At 39.4% G+C, this 21,029-nt stretch overlaps 1 protein-coding gene across 1 annotated transcript in view; it reads right to left on the bottom strand.

Moving 5' to 3' along the window:
* Positions 1-4,212: 4,212 nt before the first annotated feature.
* The window catches only part of eci2 (enoyl-CoA delta isomerase 2), a 184,180-nt gene continuing 167,363 nt past the window's right edge, over positions 4,213-21,029 (bottom strand). The window contains exons 7-10 of the mRNA XM_072560449.1: positions 20,510-20,630; positions 20,260-20,349; positions 12,936-13,079; positions 4,213-4,744 (exon numbers count right to left, since the gene is read on the bottom strand). Coding sequence (XP_072416550.1) covers positions 4,589-4,744; positions 12,936-13,079; positions 20,260-20,349; positions 20,510-20,630 — 511 coding nt within the window. The 3' untranslated portion in view covers positions 4,213-4,588. The remainder of the gene's footprint in view (positions 4,745-12,935; positions 13,080-20,259; positions 20,350-20,509; positions 20,631-21,029) is intronic.

Below are 21,029 nucleotides of genomic sequence, written 5' to 3'. Positions count from 1 at the left end.
AAGTAAGAGCCGAAAATCTGAACTTGTCTTGTCGGGAAGATAGCTGTAAGATTTGGACAGCTGTAAGATTCCGAGGAGAAGCAAATGTTCAACTCATGCTGAAAAAGGATATGCAAGCTACAGAGAGATATGTACCTGACCAATTAAGCTGATGCAATAAGACCAAAGACGGAGCAGCAGGAGTAGGACATTCTACCCACTGAATCTGCTGTGCTGTTCAGTGAGATCATGGCTGATCTGATAATGCTCAATTCCACTTTTTTGCCTTTTACCTATAACCCTTGATTGCTGTACTGATTAAAAATATGTCCATGTCAGCCTTAAATATACTGAAATGACCCAGCCTTGACAATCTTCTGCAGTAAAGAATTCCACAGGGCCACCAGCCTCAGAAAAAAAAAATCCTCCTCATCACTGTCTTAAATGTGTAACTCTTTATCCTTAAATTACTCAGATCCTATGCTGACTCACAAAAGGAAACAACCTTTCCACATCTACCCACTCAAGTCCTCTAAGAATCTTGTATGTTTCAATAAGGTCACTTGTTCTTCTGATTTCCAATGGGTACAGTCCAACCTACCGAACCTCTCCTCACAAGACACTCCCTTCATATCTGGTATTAGCCTAGTGAATCTTCTCTAATGTCAGTATATCTTTTCTTAGATAAGGGTTCCACACTGTTCACAGTATTCCAGCTGACTTTTATACTGTATTCCCTTTTAAATAATGGCCAAAATTTCATTTGCTTCCCTATAACCCACTGAACTCAGATATTCACTTTTTGTTATTCATTGACTAGGACTCTCAAATTCCTGTATCCTTAAGTTTTCTGCAGTCTTTCTCCATTTAAATAATATCAATTCTCTATTCATCCAGCCAAAAGGTACATAATAATACTTTCCCAAAATTATAACCCATCTGCCAAATTTTTGCCGACTTTCTTAATCTATCCCTCTGGAGACAGGTGTCATCCTCATCCATTGCCTTCCCGCTTATTTTTGTGTCATTCACAAACCTGGCTATATTTTCCTCATCTGAATCATCTATATACTGTAAGTCATTGTGGCCCAAGCACTGATTCCTGTGGCACTCTAGTTGCAGACTGCTATCCTAAAATTGCCTCCCTTATCCCAACTATCCACCTTCCATATGTTAGCCAATTCTTTATTCATGCTAAGCTACTACCTCCAATACCAATACCTTAAGTAGCCTTGTGTGGTACCTTATCAAACAGATTCCGAAAATCCAACTATATCCACCACTTCCCCTTGATCTATTGTGCTCGATATGTCTTCGAAGAATTCTTATAAATTTGTCAGGCATGATAATATTTTATTTTAACAAAATAAAAATCACCTGTATTAATCTGACGACACCCAGCTGTATTTCCCAACTATACTTGTTAACTTCTCTACTGTTGCTAAATTATCAGACTATTTATCTTACATATAGTATTTTGTTGAGATTTATTTCTCTCTAGTTAATATTGGGCAGACTGAAGCCATTGCCTCTGCTTCCATTACAAACTATGTTCCTTTGCTACTGAATAACATGGTTGATAACGCTTTTCAGGAAGGCAAACATTGTTGCTGAAGACAGAAACAACTGTAAAAGCTTCCACAAGGGTCATTACAGAACAAACCACAGGGCTTCTAAAGATGGGATTCAGATGCCTGGACTGCTTAGACAATGCATACACCTCAGATGGAATGTCTCACATCACAGTTACCTGTTGTGCATGCCACAACCTTACTCAGCAAACATGGATAGCTTAGGATATGAAGAGATAGAAGAGTGGGAGACATTCTCTGAGGACAAAGCTGATGCTGAGATGGTCCAGGAGAGCCCTCAAGGATGGCAAGATGACTGTGATCATTGGATCATAGATCCTAAGATGTTCAAACCCTTATGTACCAAAAAAAAAGAGAGATTGACTACACATCTGAAAAACGTAGACTGCAGTGTTTCTCATTGGCTTCTCCATTCCTGTTACTGTATTACCATGGGATGATCCTTACCCACCAGCAGAAGTCGCCTAATCCTTAAAGTCAGCCATCTATAGCACAGAAATAGGATTTCTGGCTCTTTAAGTTTGCACCAATCAAAGACAACTACCTAACTTTTCTAAACACATTTATCTACACTTGGCTCACACATTGCATGTGTACATCTAAATACTTCTTAAAGGTTATGAGTGTTTCTGCCTCTATCTTACAGGTAGTGAATAACAGATTCCCACCATCCTCTGGATGAAAAACCTTTGTCTCACATCCCTGCTAAACCTCCTGCCACTTACCTTAAATCTATGCCCTCTAGTAATTGATCCCTCTACAGGAAAAGCTTCTTCCTGTTTATTCTGTCTGTGACCATCATAATTTTATACATTCGTCCATATTCCCCCTCAGTCGCCTCTGTTCCAAGGAAGGAGGAGGAAATGAGGACTGCAGATTCTGGAGAGTCTGAGTCAAAAGGTGTAGTGCTGGAAAAGCATAGCAGGTCAGGCAGCATCTGAGGAGCAGGAGAGTCAACATTTCAGGCATAAGCCCTTCATCTGACATATCTGAAGGGCTTATGTGCAAAATGCCTTGGCTGATCAGCTGTGCTTTTTCAGCACTACACCTTTTGACTCTGCTCTGAGGAAAACTCCAGTCTAATCAATCTCTCTTCATTACTGAAACTCCCCAGGCAACATCCTGGCAAATCTCCTCTGCATTCTCTCAAGTGCTCTCAAATCCCTTCCATAATGTGGATCCTAGAACTGTACGCAATAGTCTAGTTATGGCTGAACCAACGTTTTATTCAATTCCAGCATTACTTCCCTGCTGTTAAACTCTATGCCACGACTAAAAGGCAAGTATCCAGCCTGACCTCAAACATGGTGATGATGCAGAGGTCCTGACTCTTTTGTTAACCTACGTATTCTCTTTCTTAACATGTGTCAGCATCTCTTGCAACAAGAGAAAGAGAAGGGTTGACTGTAATTGGAACACTTACATGAGCATTTGATGACTAAGTATAATCCTGCCAAGTGCTGCTCCATCCCCAATGAGTGAGTAGGAAATACAGATTTTGAAAAAGTGACTTCCTTTTGCGTACTTACCGTTTTAGAATGCAGGACACTGTTCACCACTTTTCTATAATGGGATCTCTTAATTTTTGCCTGCTTACAGCACAGACTTGCTGTACAACTTCAGCCCAGACCACCCAGGTCCGATCGAACTACTTATTTTGCCCATCACTGGGGAAGGAGATCTTCTTTCTAATCTGGATGATCTGGAGCAGAGTACTTACTGAAGCTTCACTAATGTGGGAAGCCAAATTCTGATGGGTTGCCGATATTTTTGTGTGAGGTGGGAATGATGACCATAGGCTGTCATCTTGTTCCTAGCTTGCAGCATGTTGTGTGGCCTTTAAATATGATGCCAGAACCTTAAATCCCAGAAAACGTCACTGTGGGCAGGAAACTTTGCCCACCAATGAACTCATACTAAAACAGCAGATAAGCGGCTGATCACTTGAGAGAACTCACCATGGCAGATGTGATACCATCTAAGATACTAACTGCAACATTTTACTTCCAAAACGGAGAATCCTGGCCATTGTGTGTGTGTGCTGGCTGAAGAACTAACAAGTTCAAAGTCTTGTCTGTAGCCTTGTAGGATGCATATACACTTCCAATGCATATCTAAGTACTTTTTAAAATGTGATCAGGATTAGTGCTTCTAACTCTTTTCAAGTAGTAAGTTCAAGATGTAAAATTCTTCTAGGAATTCCTTTCAATCTCCCAAATACTTAAAATGTATAGTTCTTGGTTACTGATTTCACTGCTAAGAGAAAGTGCTTTTGTGAGGATGATTATAAGCCAGCTATCTGAAGGTATGATTTTAATAAAGTATTAAAAAATTATATAAGGCTGAATATTGTCTCAGCTTTTTCCTGGTTACAATTCAATTAAGCAACTAGGTTTTAACTGCTGTTATGATTGAAAGTTAAATTGTGAATACTTTGTGCTTTTTTAACATTTTCCAAATATTTTCTTTTAAAGGTGGTCAGTAAGGAAAGACATGCCTGATACATTGTACAGATGGTTCATCCTCCAAGACCTGTGCAAATATGGACCCATTGAGTCAGTCATCTTTTCTGGACACAGATGTGCCCAAGTTGTGTTCAGTGATATGCTGTCAGCGTGCAAAGCAATTAACACCCATTCGGTTAGAGTTCCAGAACAGCTTTACCATTGTTTTTGGTATTATCCATTTATGATGCAAAATTACAGACTTTAAAATTAGAAGAGTGACATAGTACTTACAGATCTGATAATGTTTCAGATTTCAACTCGTTCCCTCCTAGCCATCCATAATTCTCCAAATTAATAATCACACATCAGATTGAACGTTTAAAGTTATACATTTCTGAAAACACTTAGAAGACATACAGCAGTATGGCTGACTAATCAATAATTACATTGCAATGAAGTATTGATTAAAAAAACCTTAACAATCGAAAAGATTAATAACACAAATGTTTTCCAATCATATCTAGTATTTAAATTTCTGGATGTCAATTACTGAACAATGAGGAAATAAAATCACAGTTTTGACTTCTTTTCAAAGAAGCCCATTATGGCATTCATGCATTCCTCAGATAGCCATCTTTCCACCAGTCGTTCACATTCTTGGGCATTAACAGCATGCAGCTTTTCCTTTTCAACACCTCTGATTAGCTGCTTTGAAAAGGCCAGAGACTGAAAGGAAAGTAACAATATTAAACCCTGAAAAATGAGTCAATCCTGTGTTATGAGAACCAAAACTAATCGCAAAAACAGCATCATTTGAGTAGTTAGATCCTTTCTAAATAAATTTATAGTTATCAAAATATCTTGCAATGAAAAATCATCTAAATGACAGTAAAAGCAGCATAAATACATAGCTTGAAGTAAACAATGTGGAAAGAGTTCAAATGTTACAATTTAAAAATCTATTCAAAACAACAATGACAAGAGGCATTGCCCATTACACATAACAAGGTTACTGAATGATTATATCAGCCCTTAAAAATGAGTACATCAGCATAATCAACCATAATTTGCTTTAATTTTATGCATGGAGTAGCTAATAATGAATGTAAAGTGAAAGTGTTTTCAATTCTTGGATCATTATACTTAAAATAAAGAACAATCACTGGACAGCAAAGTAGCCTTTTGAACAGTTTCAATTAAATTACTTTCTTCGAAAAAAAATCTATTTATCGCTGAATGCTTGTTATGTAATCTCAGTCTTAATATCCAAGCAGATATGATAGTTCCATGAGTAAGGACAAAGCTAAATTCTGCTTGCAAGGTTATTGGACAAGATAAAACACTGTGGAGACTGGGGTATAATATATTAACATAGAGAGAGGCTGGTTAAATGTTAGCAGGAATAAGGGATGTCTTCCAGGTTGGCTAGCTGTAATCAGTGCTGGGGCTGAGCTACTCATAATCTACACTAATGACTTATGTAATTCCCTAGCTACCAACTTCATCTTTAACCTTGATATTGTATGAGACTAAATCAGACTCTACATACCTTGCTCACACTCTTGACTCTGAAATGAGCTTCCAACTAGATATTTTCACCACCATTAAAACGATCTAATTCCACCCCTGCCTGAGCTCATTTGCGCGGAAACACAATTTTCGTACATTTATTACTTCTATACTTTACTATTCCAACAGTATTCCCGGCTGGTCTCCTACATTTTATCTTTTATAGACTTAAGGTCACTGAAAACTCTGTTGTCCATGTCCTTGCTCACATCAAGTTCTGGTCACCTATCAGCCCTTAGCTTACATCAACTTCCAATCTTGATTTTAAAATTCTCATCTGTTTTCAAACTGTCCACTGGCATCATCCCCTCCTTATATCTGTAATATAAGGCAGACAATAAATGCTGGCCAGCCACAAGTGAATAATAAAAAAAACTTTCAATCTCACAATCCTCCAGGATAACTGCACTTATTAAATGTTGATATCTTGATTAGCTTTAATCAGTCTACCATTGAGTTTAATTGCCTAGGCCTGAAGCTTGATTTCTTACTCTTCATTTCGAGGCATGTACCTTCCTTGCTTTCTTCTACTGAGACATTCCAATGCAATCCAGGCCCTAGTAAGCTATGTGACCTTCTCCCAATGTCTACTGGTCAACCAGAGGGCAGGAATTTTCCATTCCTGGACATGCCATTAACTACAATGGCCCCTGTGAGTAATTTTCTAAGGTCTTCTTTCACCAGGGATTGTCAGTAGATCCTTGGAGAGAGCCGAGTGGAGTGGGATGGGATCCATTCTATTCATCGATTTTCCTGCTCCTCGGATGCTGCCTGAACTGCTGTGCTTTTCCAGCACCACTCTAATCCAGAATCTATTAATTCCACCCACTATCTCCTTATGTGGCCAAGGAACATAATTTCTTTTACAATGTTCCTGTGACATGCCTTCGGATGCGCTATTATGTTGACTGTGCTGTACAGGTTCCTGGTTGCTTTGGGTGAAGGAACTGAATGTAATACATTCAGGTTTACTGACAATATAGTGTTAGGTAGCAAGAAAGCTGTGAGAGGACACAAAGGGCTAAATTTACCCTGCCCTGAGGTAGCAGACTTCAAGAGTGGGGATTTAAACATGGAGGGAGCTGCATTAGGAGATACCTTGATGAATGAATTCCCTCCAGTAGGAAACCTTGCCAGAGGGCAGGGTGCTGGCAGGTGGGACTAGATTGGGTTGGGTACATCTCTATGACTCTAAGTGAGCTGGAAAGCACATCAGTGCCTGCATCATGAAGGTGAAAAGTTACTATTTTAAAGTCCCAGTTAGGACAATTTTTCAGGCTGAACGGCAGTTTGCTGCAGGCCAATGCCCCCACCCCCAACTCACTGCTCCTCTGCCTGGACTATATCAGTAGCTGCAGCCTCTATGACAATCCTAGGGGCTGTTGATAACAGAGGACCTATAGTGCAATGCTGCAGCCATGGACAGGAATTCTAAAATAAGGATTTTCCCTTTGTTTGGAGGGATCTAAATGCCTCTGCCCCATAATATTTTCTTTGCATCCTATCCTCCAAAAGATGTCTCCACATTGAGCTGATTTTGTGGTCTTTGATTGAAGTACTGGAGACTCAAGAGCTGCTAGCACTCTGCTTGGACTGGTAGCTCTGAGAGCCCACCTTTTGCCCTTAATAGGGCAATTAGCATGATAGTGACTAATTAGGAGGCCAACATCAGAAGATTGTTACAGCAGTCTCAACACCAGCTAAAAGAATCTGCAAAAGGTTACGTACGAATAGGCTTAGTGAGTGAGCATGAAGGTGATCTGTATACTGTGGAGAAATATGGGGTTACTCACTTGGCAGGGATAATAAGAAACAAAATATTTTCAAAATAATGAGCAGCTATTACATGTTGATACTTCAAGTGACTTGGGTGACCTTGTACAAGAACCATAAAAGGTTTGCATGCAGATTGGCAATCCAGAAGGAAAATGCCACACTGATCTTTAGTGCAGGTGGTTGAAGTGTAAATATAAATAAGTTTTACTTTAATTGTACAGCGCTTTGGTGGGATCTGTGCAGTTTTAGTTAACTGTGAAAAGCCAAAATCTATATAGGGCCTTTAAGTTCCCAAAGCATTTTGGAGGAGTATTATTACAATAAAACATGACACTGAAGCATGGAGAGTCATAGAGTTGTACAGCGTGGTTTATAAATACATTAAAGACAAAAGCATAACTAGGCAGAGAATAGAGCCCCTCAAAGATCAGCAAGGCAGCCTCTGTGTGGCTACAGGAGATGGGAGAGATACTAAACGAGTATTTTGCATCAGTATTTACTGTGGAGAAGGTTGTGGAAGATATAGAATGTGAGGAAATAAATGGTGACATCTTGAAAAATACCCACATTACAGAGGAGGAGGTGCTAGATGCCTTGCAATGCATAAAAGTGGACCTGATCAGAACCCTGTGGAAATCTAGGGAAGTGATTGCTGGACCCTTTGCTGAGATATTTGTCAATACTCAAATGTGAAGTTCTGGAAGACTGGAGATTGGCTAATGTGGCTTCACTATTTAAGAAAGGTGGTAAGAAAAAGTCAGGGAACTATAGACTGGTGAGCCTGACATTGGTGGTGGGCAAGTTGTTGGACAGAATCCTGAGGGACAGGATTTAGATGTATTTGGAAAGGCAAGGACTGATTATGGATAGTCAACATGGCTTTGTGATTGGGAAACCATGTCTCATGAACTTGATTGAGGTTTTTGAAGTAACAAAGAGTGTTGATCAGGGCAGAGTGGTGGACGAGATCTATCCAGACTTCAAGTAAGGTGATCAACAAGGTTCCTCGTAGGAGGTTGGTAAGCAAAGTTAGATCTCATGGAATACAGGGAAAACTATCCATTTGGATACAGAACTGGCTCAAAGGTAGAAGACAGAGGGTGGTTTTGGAGGGTCGCTTTTCGGGCTGGAGGCCTGTGATCAGTGGTGCGCCACAAAGATCTGTGCTGGGTCCACTACTTTTCATCATTTCTATATATGATTTGGATGTGAACATAGGAGGTATTATTAGTAAGTTTGCAGATAACACTAAAATTGGAGGTTACAACAGAATCTTGATCAGATGGGCCAATGTGCTGAGGAGTTGCAGATGGAGTTTAATTTAGATAAATGCGAGGTGCTGCATTTTGGAAAAGCAAATCAGAGCAGGACTTATGCACTTAATGGTAAGGTGTTGCTGAACAAAGAGACCTTGGAGTGTAGGTTCATAGCACCTTGAAAGTTGAATCACAGGTAGCTAGGATAGTGAAGGTGGTGTTTGGTATGCTTTCTTTTATTGGTCAAAGTGTTGAGTACAGTACTTGGGAGGTCATGTTGCAGCTGTACAGGACATTGGTTAGGGCAGCTTTGGAATATTGCGTGCAATTCTGGTCTCCTTCCTATCAGAAGGATGTTGTGAAACTTGTAAGGGTTCACAAATTATGTACAAGGATGCTGCCAGGATTGGAAGATTTAAACTATCGGGAGAGGCTGAATAGGTGGGGGCTGTGTTCTCTGGAGCATCAGAGGCTGAGGGGGACCTGATAGAGGTTTACAAAATCATGAGGGGCATGGATAGGATAAATAGACAAGGTCTTTTCCCGGTGGTGGGGGTGTCCAGAACTAGAGGGCATAGATTTAGGGTGAGAAGGGAAAGATATAAAAGGGACCCAAGGGGCAATTTATTTCACGCAGAGGGTGGTGTGTGTATGGAATGAGCTACCAGAGGGAGTGCTGGAGGCTGGTACAATTACAGTATTTACATACCCATCCAGATGCCTTTTAAATAGGAAGGGTTTACATGGATATGGGCCAAGTGCTGGCAAATAGGACTAGATTAGGTTAGGATATCTGATCGTCATGGGCGAGTTGGACCAAAGGGTCTGTTTCCATGATGTATGATTCTATAACACAGACCCTTTGGTCTAATTCATCTATGCTGCCAAGATATCTTACATTAATCTTGTCCCATTTGCCAGCATTTAGCCCACATCCCTCTCATCCTGCCCTATTCATATACCCACCCAGATGCCTTTTAAATAATGTAACTCTGCCAGTCTCCACTACTTCCTATGGAAGCTCATTCCATACACGCACCACCCTCTGCATGAAAAAGTTTCCCTTACATCCCTTTTGAATCTTTCCCCTCTCATCCTAAACCTATGATCTTTAGTTTTGGACTCCCCCACACTGGTGAAAAGACCTTGGCTATTCACCGTATCCATGCTCCTCATGATTTTCTAAACCTCTATAAGGTCACCCTACAGCTTCTGACACTCCAGGGAAAATGGCCCCAGCTTATTCACACTCTTCCTATTGCTCAAACTCTCCAACCCTGGTAACGCCCTTGTAAGTCTTTTCTGTACCCTTTCAGGTTTAACAACATTTTTCTGAGAGCAGGGAGATCAGAATTAAATGCAGCATTCCAAAAGTGGCCTGACCAATGTCCTGTACAGCCTGACATCCCAACGCCTATACTCAATGCATCAACCAATAATGGCAATTGTACCAAACACCTTCTTCACTACCCTGTCTATCTGTGATTCCACTTTCAAGGAACTATAAGTCTGCATTCCAAGGTCTCTATTTGGTAACACTCCCTAGAACCTTAACGTTACTTTGCCAAATGACCAAATGCTTGGGCAAAGAGATACATTTTAAGAGTGTCTTAGCGCTGGAAAGTAAGGTCCAGTAAATGTATGGATCATATTCCAGGGCTTAGGGTCCAGGCAACTGAAGGTACAGCCACCAATGATGTAGTGGTTGAAATTGAGGGTCCTTGAGAGCAGAGAATTAAAGGAGTGCAGATATCTCAGAGTTTTGTGGCTGGAAAACATTAGAAAGATAGTGAGCAGAGAGGCATTGAGGAATTGAAAACTTAGGTTCACCTGGTTAATGCTTGGAATGAGAGGATTGTGATATGAAGAAACGTCAGCGAGAATGTGCCTATACTTTCTGGAATCTAGAAGGAGGAAGGGGGTGATCAGGTAAGATTCTCAACAGAAACAGAAAATGCTGGAGAAACTCAGCAGGTCTAGCAGCACCTGTAGAGAGAAATATAAAGTTTATGTTTCAAGTTCAGAGGAGATTCAGTGGACTTGAAACAGTAGTTCCTTTTTTTCTCTCTACAGATGCTACCAGACCTAATGAGTTTCGCCGGCACTTCCAGTTTTTGTTTCAGATTTCTAGCAACTGCAGTCCTTTATTTTTATTTCAAAGTTCTGAATGTGTTTAAATAGGGTAGATGAGAAAAGAGAGTTTCCCTTATGAAATAGTCAGGATCCATTTGGACTGAGTTCAGGAAAAATTGCTTCACTCCAAGGATTGCGAATCTTTGGAATTCTCGACTATAGAAGGAGGTGGATGATCAGAATATATTTTGAGTATGTTTAAGACTGAGATCGATATCGTTTTAGACATAAAAGGATCAATATGGAATTAGGTGGGAAAGTAGCAGTTAAGAATCAGCCATGTTGTATGAAATGATGAAGCAGGTTTGAAACTGAATGGCATCCCCTTACTCAGATTGTGCGGGGACATGGATGGGGACATCATTATTTTAGACCAAAATCATGGTGCACACTGTTTTTGTTTGAATATTGTTAAGCCTACACATGTTAATGATATATTCATTACACAGGTGAAAATTGATTGTTATACATATTGCATATACGTTTTAAGCACAAAGCCATTTCCTTTTTAAGCCAACTCCTCCTTCAAACACTGAATAGAGTCACAGAGATATACAGCATGGAAACATTCCCTTTCAGTCCAACTTGTCCATGCCAACCAGATAGCCTCAATAAATCTAGTCCCATTTACCAGCATTTGGCCTATATCCCTCTAAACCTTTCCTATTCATATACCCATTCAAATGCCTTTTAAATGTTGTAATTGTACTAGTCTCCACCACTTCCTCTGGAAGCTCATTCCATACACTCACCAACCTCTGTGTGAAAAAGTTGCCCCTTAGGTCCCTTTTAAATCTTTCCCCTCACACCTTAAACCTATGTCCTCTAGTTTTGGACTCCCCCATCCTGAAGAAAAGTCCTTGTTTATTCACCCTATCTATGCAGCTCATGATTTTATTAACCTTTACAAGGTCACCACTCAGCCTCCGATGCTCCAGGGAAAACAGCCCCAGCCTATTCAGCCTCTCCCTATAGCTCAAACCTTCCAACCCTGGCAACATCCTTGTAAATATTTTCTGAACCCTTTCAAGTTTCACAACATCCTTCCTATAGCAGGAAGACCAGAATTGCATGCAGTATTCCAAAAGTGGCTTAACCAATGTCCTGTACAGCTGCAACATGACCTCCCAAATCAGTTACTCAATAAAGCCAAGCATACCAACACCTTCATCACTACCTGTCTACCTTTGACTCCATTTTCAAGGAACTATGAACCTGAATTCCAAGTCTCTTTGTTCAGAAACACTCCCCAACATCTTACTATTAAGTGTATAAGTCCTGCCCTGATTTGCCTTTCCAAAATGCAACACCTCACATTTATCTAAGTTCAACCCCATCTGCCACTCCTGGGCCCATTGGATCAAGATTCCGTTGTACTCTGAGGTAGCCTTCTTCGCTGTCTACTGCACCTGCAATTTTGGTGTCATCTGCAAACCTACTAACTATACCTCCTGTGTTCATATCCAGATCATTCATATAAATGAAAAAAAGCAGTGGGCAAACTTGAAGAAATAGTATTTTCCTCTCCACATGTTTCTACCTTGTTTTCTTCCTTAAATACTATCTCACTTTCTTCACCTGTATCTCTTGGTCCCTGTTTCATTTTTGTCTTATCCCTTGCCTTTTCTCACATTTCTCTCCTGCTCACATCACTTCATGTGCCTTTCTGTTTGCTCTATTATTCTCGCCCTTCGGGTTCATTTTTATTCATGTTCCTTTCTCTCCATCTTCTACTCTTTTGCCCTCTTCTCCTCTTTTGCCCTCTTCTCTTTCTGTATCTTTTCTCTGCTCTTCTGTCTTGTCTTGACTACTGGTCACTTTCAAGTCATTTTCTTTATTTTTGATTTGCATATTCTCTACCTCCAATTTTTATTTCCTATGATTTTACTTTGAGTTTGAGAACAAAATGCAACAAGTACAATGTGATAGCAAAGTTTTACGATACTGAAAATTGCATCGTTGCATGAATTTAAACACAATGTGTAATGTAAACATATTATCTCAGCTTTTAATATTCCAAATAATATAAGAAAGGGTAAAAGAGTGCAGTTTCCAGGAAAGTAAGTGTGGAATAAGAACTATTAATCAAATAGTTGGAGTGAGCATATAATCTAAACATAACTATATACTGATATCAGTATGAAAAGCATTTTTAAAACATTGTAATGAAAATGTTTACGTACATTTTTGGGTAGTTTTGCATAAGCATGTAACTTTTTCCAAACCTCTTTTTGGAATGTACTGTCAGGGAATACTTCAGTCACCAATCCCAGTTCACAAGCTTGCGCTGCTGTTAATTTCTTGTTGAACAAGAGAATTTCATTGGCCTAAAGGGATAATACAAATAATAAAACAGATAACTTATATTCCCTTAATCATAGGTAGCTTCAGACTGACTAGTCATAGAACAATAAAACAACTTGTAAACAAGTCATAACGTAAGTCTGTTTAATTAGCTTAAATTTTCAACATACGTATGTGATTTAATAATTTCCTAAACTTACAGATTAGCTTCCAAGCTTCTGCTTACTCCTTAAAAACTGTTGCTTTACGTTGTAATTATTGAGGGAATATTTAAAATTTTGATTTTATAATGGAGATTACTTAAAAATATAATTTGTTATAAATTTGGATTTTTGAATTAGTGACATATGGGTGTGAAAAGTTGAATGATTAACTTGTGGGTATTTTTGCAGCCATAGTGAATTCCTTTAAAACAGCTTGGACAGTTAGCTTTCAGAATTAATAGGTTGTGTATACATCATTAGCATTCAGAATCAAGCAAGGCAAACAATGTGCATCAAGGTTTCTGTTAGAAAATTCTGGATTTTTTCTTTTTGAGTTTAAGTTTACCACCGTTTAGAATTTTAAAAAAAATTGTTCAATTTTGGCTAGATCTGCTAGAAGTCCTTGGATGAAGATGGATGTATAAAGTAGTGCTCCCGAGAAGGAAGAGAAGATATTAAAACTAGATTACCCTAGAGTAAGGAGTTTAGTGAGAATCTTAGACCAGAAGTGTTTGGAAAGAACCCTGAAGAGGTTATCTAAAGTTAAGAATGTTTAAAACCACGTACATGAAAGTTCAGGAAAAGGCTATTTCATTTTGCTGACCAGGGGTTATTGAGGTGTTAGAAACAGTTATTTTAATTTGGTGTGAGTAGTGTACAAGGGAAGCTTTTGGGTATTGTCATGGGCTGTTTTGGGGATCTATAAAAGGAGTGGGGTTATACTTCTACTGTTTGTTTTAATATATCAAATTTTTCAAGCATGTGTTACATGTAAATAGTTGAACTATTCTGTTTTATCTTCATTTCTTTTGTTTAATATACTTTAGTTTATTGTTAAAATCAAATCTGCAACATTGTGTGTTTAAGTTCCAATGAAAGACCACTCATTAAAACCAAGACACAACAATGTATGATATTTCAGAACAAGTTTCAGTCTGGAATCTGACTTGCCCAATAACATCAGCTGGGATAATAACAATTTGCATTCCAGAAAGCCACCAGAAAATTGTTACAGCAATCTGTCATACAGGCAATAGCAGTTTATCATAGAACGCAGAACTGTACAGGCAATAGCAGTTTATCATAGAACATAGAACTGTACAGCACATGAATGGGCCCATGATATTGTGCCAACATGATGCCAAATTAAACTAATCCCTCTGCCTGCCTTTGGCCAAATCCCTCCACTCCTTGCATCCTATCAGCATATTCTTCAATTCCTTTCTGTCTTACATACTTATCTAGCCACTGTTGTTGATGTAAAACACTTCGGCTATGATGTCTTCTTCTATAATTGAACACACTCCTCCAAACCTTCCCATGGGATCTGTGCTATTTGCCTCAAACTTGTAGCAGCAAGTTACATATTCTAACCAATAGTGTGTAGGAAAGTTGCTCCTGAATCAATTAATAGGTATGTTATTGATTATGACAGCTGGGAGCTCTTTTAAGGAGGGTCTACCACATGATCAATCAATCATCATCACTGACTATTGTTGGTTTGGTAAGGTTTGTATAATTTTAAACATTCATTCACAGGATATGAGCATTGCTGGTAAGGCCAGCATTTATTGCCCATTTCAAATTACCCAGAAGCAGTTAAGAGTCAACCACATAGTTGTGGGTCTGGAGCCACATGTAAGCCAGACAGGTAAGGACATTTTCCCTAAAGAATATTAGTGAACCAGATCAGATTTTTCCAACAATTTGCAACAGTTTCATGCTCATCATGGACTCTTAATTCCAGACTTTTCAATAGAATTCAAATTCCACCAATTCCATGATGGGATTTGAATCAGGTCCCCAGAACATTATATGGGTTTCTTGTTTAATAGTCTAGTGATAATACAACTAGGTCAACACCTTCCCAATGAAATGAGCTTGATCAATCTCAGTCAGTTCCCATTCTGAAGAAGGATCACTGGACCCAAAACATTAACTCTGCTTTCACTCTGCAGATGCTAACAAACATGCTGAGTTTTTCCAGCAATTGCTGTCTTTAACTGCGTGGGTTCTTGGTGGGTTCAAACTCACATCATAAAACCTACCAAACGGCAGTAGTAAGAATTGAATTAATGAACTAAGGCTTGAGATTGCTTAAGGCCCATTTACAGGAGTGTGTATCAATTTCAACTCATGGTAGACTTGATCTCTTGGTTATGCATGTTAGATATAAAAATAGACAAGTTTATTCACAGCGCTCACATTCTTTATCTTTGCAAAGTTTTTCTAGTGCTTTGGCTTTTATTAATAAGATCATAATTTCCCTTAACGCTACGGTTGAAGGTAAGTAATGATTTCTATGGTTTTCTATATTATTGACATGAAAGCCGACAGTGGAACACAACATTCTACATACCTCCTCCCTGACTTGTGGCCATCACATTTTAAAAATGCAAAAAGGAATAATTTTACTTGAATTTCAACCAGAAATCTTCTCTTTTTTTGGTAACTCCATGAAACTAGAGCACTAAATGTTTTTTTGTGCTCAGGGAGATAAATTAGGAAATGTTACTGAATGGGATAATGATGGATAGGTAATGGCAAACCTTTAAAGAGTGCAAGGAGGAACTGCAACTGCCTGGCACATGAACAAAATGGGAGATGTGGCACAAGCATGGCTAACAAGGGAAATTAGAGATAGTATAAAGTCACCATAGTCACAGAGGACCATTGGGCTGTACTCTCATCAGAGAAAGCAAGAACTCTCTCTTTTAACATGAGGGACATCATGCCTCAGGCAAGGGGCAAGATTGACAAGCAGGGACCTTCATGGTAACCTCAACTGGTGAAGGAAATCAACCCGCACTATTGGTGTGACCTGGATCACAAACCAGTCTCCAGCCAACTTAGCTTTAATTGTGGATAAATGTGAGGTTATGCACTTGGGAACAAAATCAGGAAAGTGGATTATTATCTGAATGGCTGTAAACTGAGAGAGGGGAATGTGCAATGAAACCTGGGTGACCTCATACACACAAGTTACTGAAGGTAAACATGCAGCTGCAACAGGCAATTAAGAAGGCAAAAGACTATCCAATTTTGTTAGCAAAAACAGGAAGGCAGATTATTATCCGAGTGGGAAAAAGTTAGGAAAGAGGGAGGCACAAGGATATCATTGTACACTGGTCGCTGAAAGTATGCGTGCAGGTGCAGTAAGCAGTTGAGAAGGCAAATGGTATGTTGGCCTTCATTCAAAGAGGATTCGTGTACAGGAGCAAGAGGTCTTGCTGCAATCGTACTGGGCTTTGATGAGACTGTGCTGAGAGTATTGTGAGCAGTTGTGATCTCCTTATCTGAGGAACAATGTTCTGACTATGGAGGGAGTGCAACGAGGTGTACCAGACTGATTCTTGGGATGACAGGACTGACTTATGAAGGGAGACTGGATTGGTTAGGTCTCTATTCACCAGAGTTTAGAGGAATGAGGGGGTAGATCATACAAACCTATAAAATTCTACTAGTAAGTGCAGGAAGAATGTTCCCAATGACCGGGGAGTCCAGAACCAGGGCTACAGTTTAAGGATACAGAGAAGGTCACTTAGGGATGAATAGACGTTTCTTCACCCACAAAGTGATGAGCCTGTGGAATTTTCTTACACTTGAGGCCAAAATATTGGATGTTTTTAAGAAGAAGTTAGATATAGTTCTTGGAGATAAAGAGATCAAATGGTATGGGAAGAATTGGGAATTGGGTACTGAGTTGTATGATCGGCCATGATCATATTGAATGGTGTAGCAGGCTCAAAAGGGCTGAATGGTCTACTCCTAGTTTTTGTTTTGATCACTTCAAAGGTTTTGTGCTATTCCTTTCAGATTGTCATTAAAATAGAAGTGCTGAAAATATTTAGGTTTAGGAGATCACAAATTCAAATATCATCAGGGGCACATTGTATGACTGAGTTCAGTAAATCAAAAAAAGCCATGAAACCTACTAGAGTTATAGAGATGTACAGCATGGAAACAGACCCTTTGGTCCAACCCGTCCCTGCTAACCAGATATCCTAACATAATCTAGTCCATTTGCCAGTACTTGACCCATATCCTTCTAAACCCTCGCTATTCATATACCCATCTAGATTCCTCTTAAATGCTGTAATTGTACCAACCTCCTCTACTTCCTCTGGCAACTCATTCCATACATGCACCACTCTCTGTGTGAAAAAGTAGCCCCTTAAGTCTCTTATATTTTTCCCCTCTCACCCTGAACCTATACCCTCTAGTTCTGGACTCCCCCACACCAGGGAAAATAACTTTTCTATTAATCCTATCCATGCCCCTCATGATTTTATAAACCTCTATAAGGTTACCCCATAGCCTCCAACGCTCCAGGGAAAACAGCCCCAGCTGATTCAGCCTCTCCTTCTAGCTCAAATCCTCCAATCCTGGCTACATCCTTGTAAATATTTTCTGAACCCTTTCAAGTGTCACATCATCCTTCTGATAGGAAGGAGACCAGAATTGGAAGCAATATTCCAAAGTGGCCTAACCAATATCCTGTACAGCCGCAACATGACATCCCAACTCCTATACTAAATGCTCTGACTAATAAAGGAATGCATACCAAATACCTTCTTCACTATCCTATCTACCTGTGACTCCACTTTCAAGGAGCTGTGAACCTGCACTCCAAGGTCTCTGTTCAGCAACACTTCCTAGAACCTCACCACTAAGTGTATAAGTCTTGCTCTGATTTGCTTTTCCAAAATGTACCACTTCACATTTATCCAAATTAAACTCCATCTGCCACTTCTGAGCCCATTGGCCCATCTGATCAAGATCCTGTTGAAATCTGACGTAATCTTCTTCGCTCTCCACTACACCTCCAATTTTTGTGTCATCTGCAAACTTACTAACTATACCTCTTATATGTCCCTGCCTGCCCTGACTGTTTGACTCGCTTCTGTTCTCAACTGTACCAGTCTCAGATTGATCTCTTTCCTCACTATTTCTCTGGGTTCTACCCCTTCACCTTACCAGTTTAAATCCTCCTCAGCAGCTCTAGCAAATCTCATTGCCAGTATATTCATCCCCTTTCAATTCAGGTGCAATCCATCCTCCTGGTACAGATCACTTCTACCCCTGAAGAGATTCCAATGATCCAAAAATGTAAACCATTCTCCCCTGCACCAGCTCCTCAGCCAAGCTTTCATCTGCTTTATCCTCCTATTACTACCTACAAGAGCTTGTAGCACCAGGAGTAATCCAAATTTCCTCGAGGATCTCCTTTTTTAAATTCCTGCCTAACTTTCAATATTCTCCCTTCAGAATCTCTTCATTGTTAGTTCCAATGTGTTCAATTACCTCCTGCTGGTCCCTCTCCCCTTTGAGAGCATTCTGCACCTTCTTTAGATATCCTTGATCCTGGCACCAGGGAGGCAACTCACCATTCTGATTTTTCGCTGTTGGCTGACAGTTCTCTATCGCAATTGGTCTCTTGGAACCCGACGTATCCCTCATTGCATTACAGCCTGTCTCAATACGAGAAACTTGGCTGTTCGTGCTACATTCCTCTGAAAGTCCATCACCCCCTACATTTCCCAAAACATTTCATACTTGTTTGAAATGGGGATAGCCACAGAAGACTCCTGCATTACCTGCCTACCTCTCCTACCTTTCCTGGAGTTAACCCATTTACCTGATTGTGTCTGCGGCTTTTCTCCCTTCCTATAACTGCCATCCATCACACCCCCTAGGAATATAAATTCCTCATTGCATCTCACTGTCAGTCCAACTGATCTATGTGATAAAATAGGATTCACAACCAAACACACTTACTGAAGACATCACCATCAGTAACATGGAAACTCCTTAAACTCCCACATCCGACAGGAAGAGCATATCACTCTACTGAAGGCCATCTTTGCTCCTTCACAATCTACAGAACCAGAAAATAGCATTGTCTTTTTGCCCTAAAAAGACAATGCTCAGGCTAACTTAGTACTCATGGTTTATATTTTAAAAATTTAATCAAGAGACAAATTTCAAGAAAACATATACTCAATAAAGAACCCACGTTTTTCACTCCTGCAGACTTACAGCAAGGTTACATGTTAGGAACTATACACTTATCTGTTCCTGTGCTGTGAGCTCTCCCATACAGGTTCTTCCAAGGTCAGCTGTGAATTTCACTGTTTGTTAATTTTTCCTGGATGCACTCCGATGTCCAGGGATACATGAACTCAAATAGCAAAGGCAGTAAACTGTGCAGATTAACTGCTGTGTCAGTTAGCAGTATAGGTTTGTTTCTCTCTCTCCTTCGCTGACCATGTGTTCATTGCCTTTTGTCTATCTTTCTTCCTTTTAAAAGTGCCGTTGTTTTGACTTTTTTCTCCAAAGTTCCAAACAATGCAACAGCATATAAAACAGTAATTGCTGCTTCTGGATTTCGAGGAAATCACCTCCAACACCTAAAATATCTCAAAAACAGAGCTCTTACAGGCTCAGTTTTTTTTCCCGTCCTCCATCTTGAGTTACCCAGAATCCTTTTCCTAGATACAGCAAGAGCCCAAAGATTGACTACTACATTCAGGAAAGGAATCCTATTACCACCTTCCCACTTTGCTTTTCAAGCAGCTTCACACAATGTCTGAAGTGGCCTTGCAAGCGATGTATTTTCTGAGGGAAAATACATTTATGCAATAAACAAAACTCTGTCAGCATTCTGAGAATCAACAGCGAGTTTTCATTTGCTAAAGTTCTTGGGTACAGTTTCCTCCTTCTTTTAATGTTCATAAAAGGTTGGATGTGATGATGGTGCTGACCATTTTTCATGTATCCATCTCACACAATTAAGCAAATGTTTCATGTGAAATTTAATTAACAAGGTCTGCAATGGAGATTTATGCAATCCTAGCGTTTACTTGTTTGAAATCTAAATATAGTTGCATATCAGTGAATGTGTAATTATTATACTAAGTACATTATAGAAAGGTCTGTCAGTATGATTGTTCAATGTGGATCATTGAGAAATTTCAATAAAGAAATCTGCTACCCGTACCTTGCTAGTGCCCATTATCTTAGGGAAGGTGTAGGATGAGCAACCTTCTGGACTTTGACCAAGTTGACTAAATGGTGCATGGAATGTGGCCTATATTGAAACATAAAATAAAACAACACAGATTTGTTACATTGCCATATAATTCCAGAATTGTTTGTTACCTAAAAGTAATTTTCTACAGAAAAGAGCATATTTCCTTTTAGCAAAGATAAAAATAATCAATCAGATGAGATCATTTGAGAAGACTCACTTTATCAGTGGCATAGACTGCATCAAATAAGCCTAAAATAGTGACAGCAACTCCAACAGCAGGGCCATTAATTACACCAATCAGCGGCTTTGGAAAATCAATGTAATGGCTTACATATCTCCTGTTGGAAGCAAATTTTAAACCATATCAGTTTGTTCATGCTTGGATTTCAAAAGTACACAAATATTGCAATAATTAAAACGTCTCATGAAAACAATAAGTATTACTATTGTCAAATATATTTTTTAATGAAAAATAGAACTTGTATTTTTAAAACATTATTCTAAGATATTTTAATATATGTCTGGTGGAAATCTGCAATGGATATGAAATATTGCAGCCCTGTTAACTACATAATTATTACAGAGGTGTCACTTTTCATGAGAATATTCATGCTGTAAAGTTGAGTGAAATAAGGGTTGAGGGGAAGGGTGAGAGCAGTAACAAATTAAAAATTCTATATATGAATGCACGAAGCATTAGACACAAGGTGGATGAGCTTGAGGCTCTTTTGGAAATT

Source organism: Chiloscyllium punctatum, chromosome 41 (genome assembly GCF_047496795.1).
Source record: "Chiloscyllium punctatum isolate Juve2018m chromosome 41, sChiPun1.3, whole genome shotgun sequence".
NCBI lineage: Eukaryota > Metazoa > Chordata > Chondrichthyes > Orectolobiformes > Hemiscylliidae > Chiloscyllium > Chiloscyllium punctatum.
This window is presented reverse-complemented; position numbering and strand designations above follow the sequence as displayed.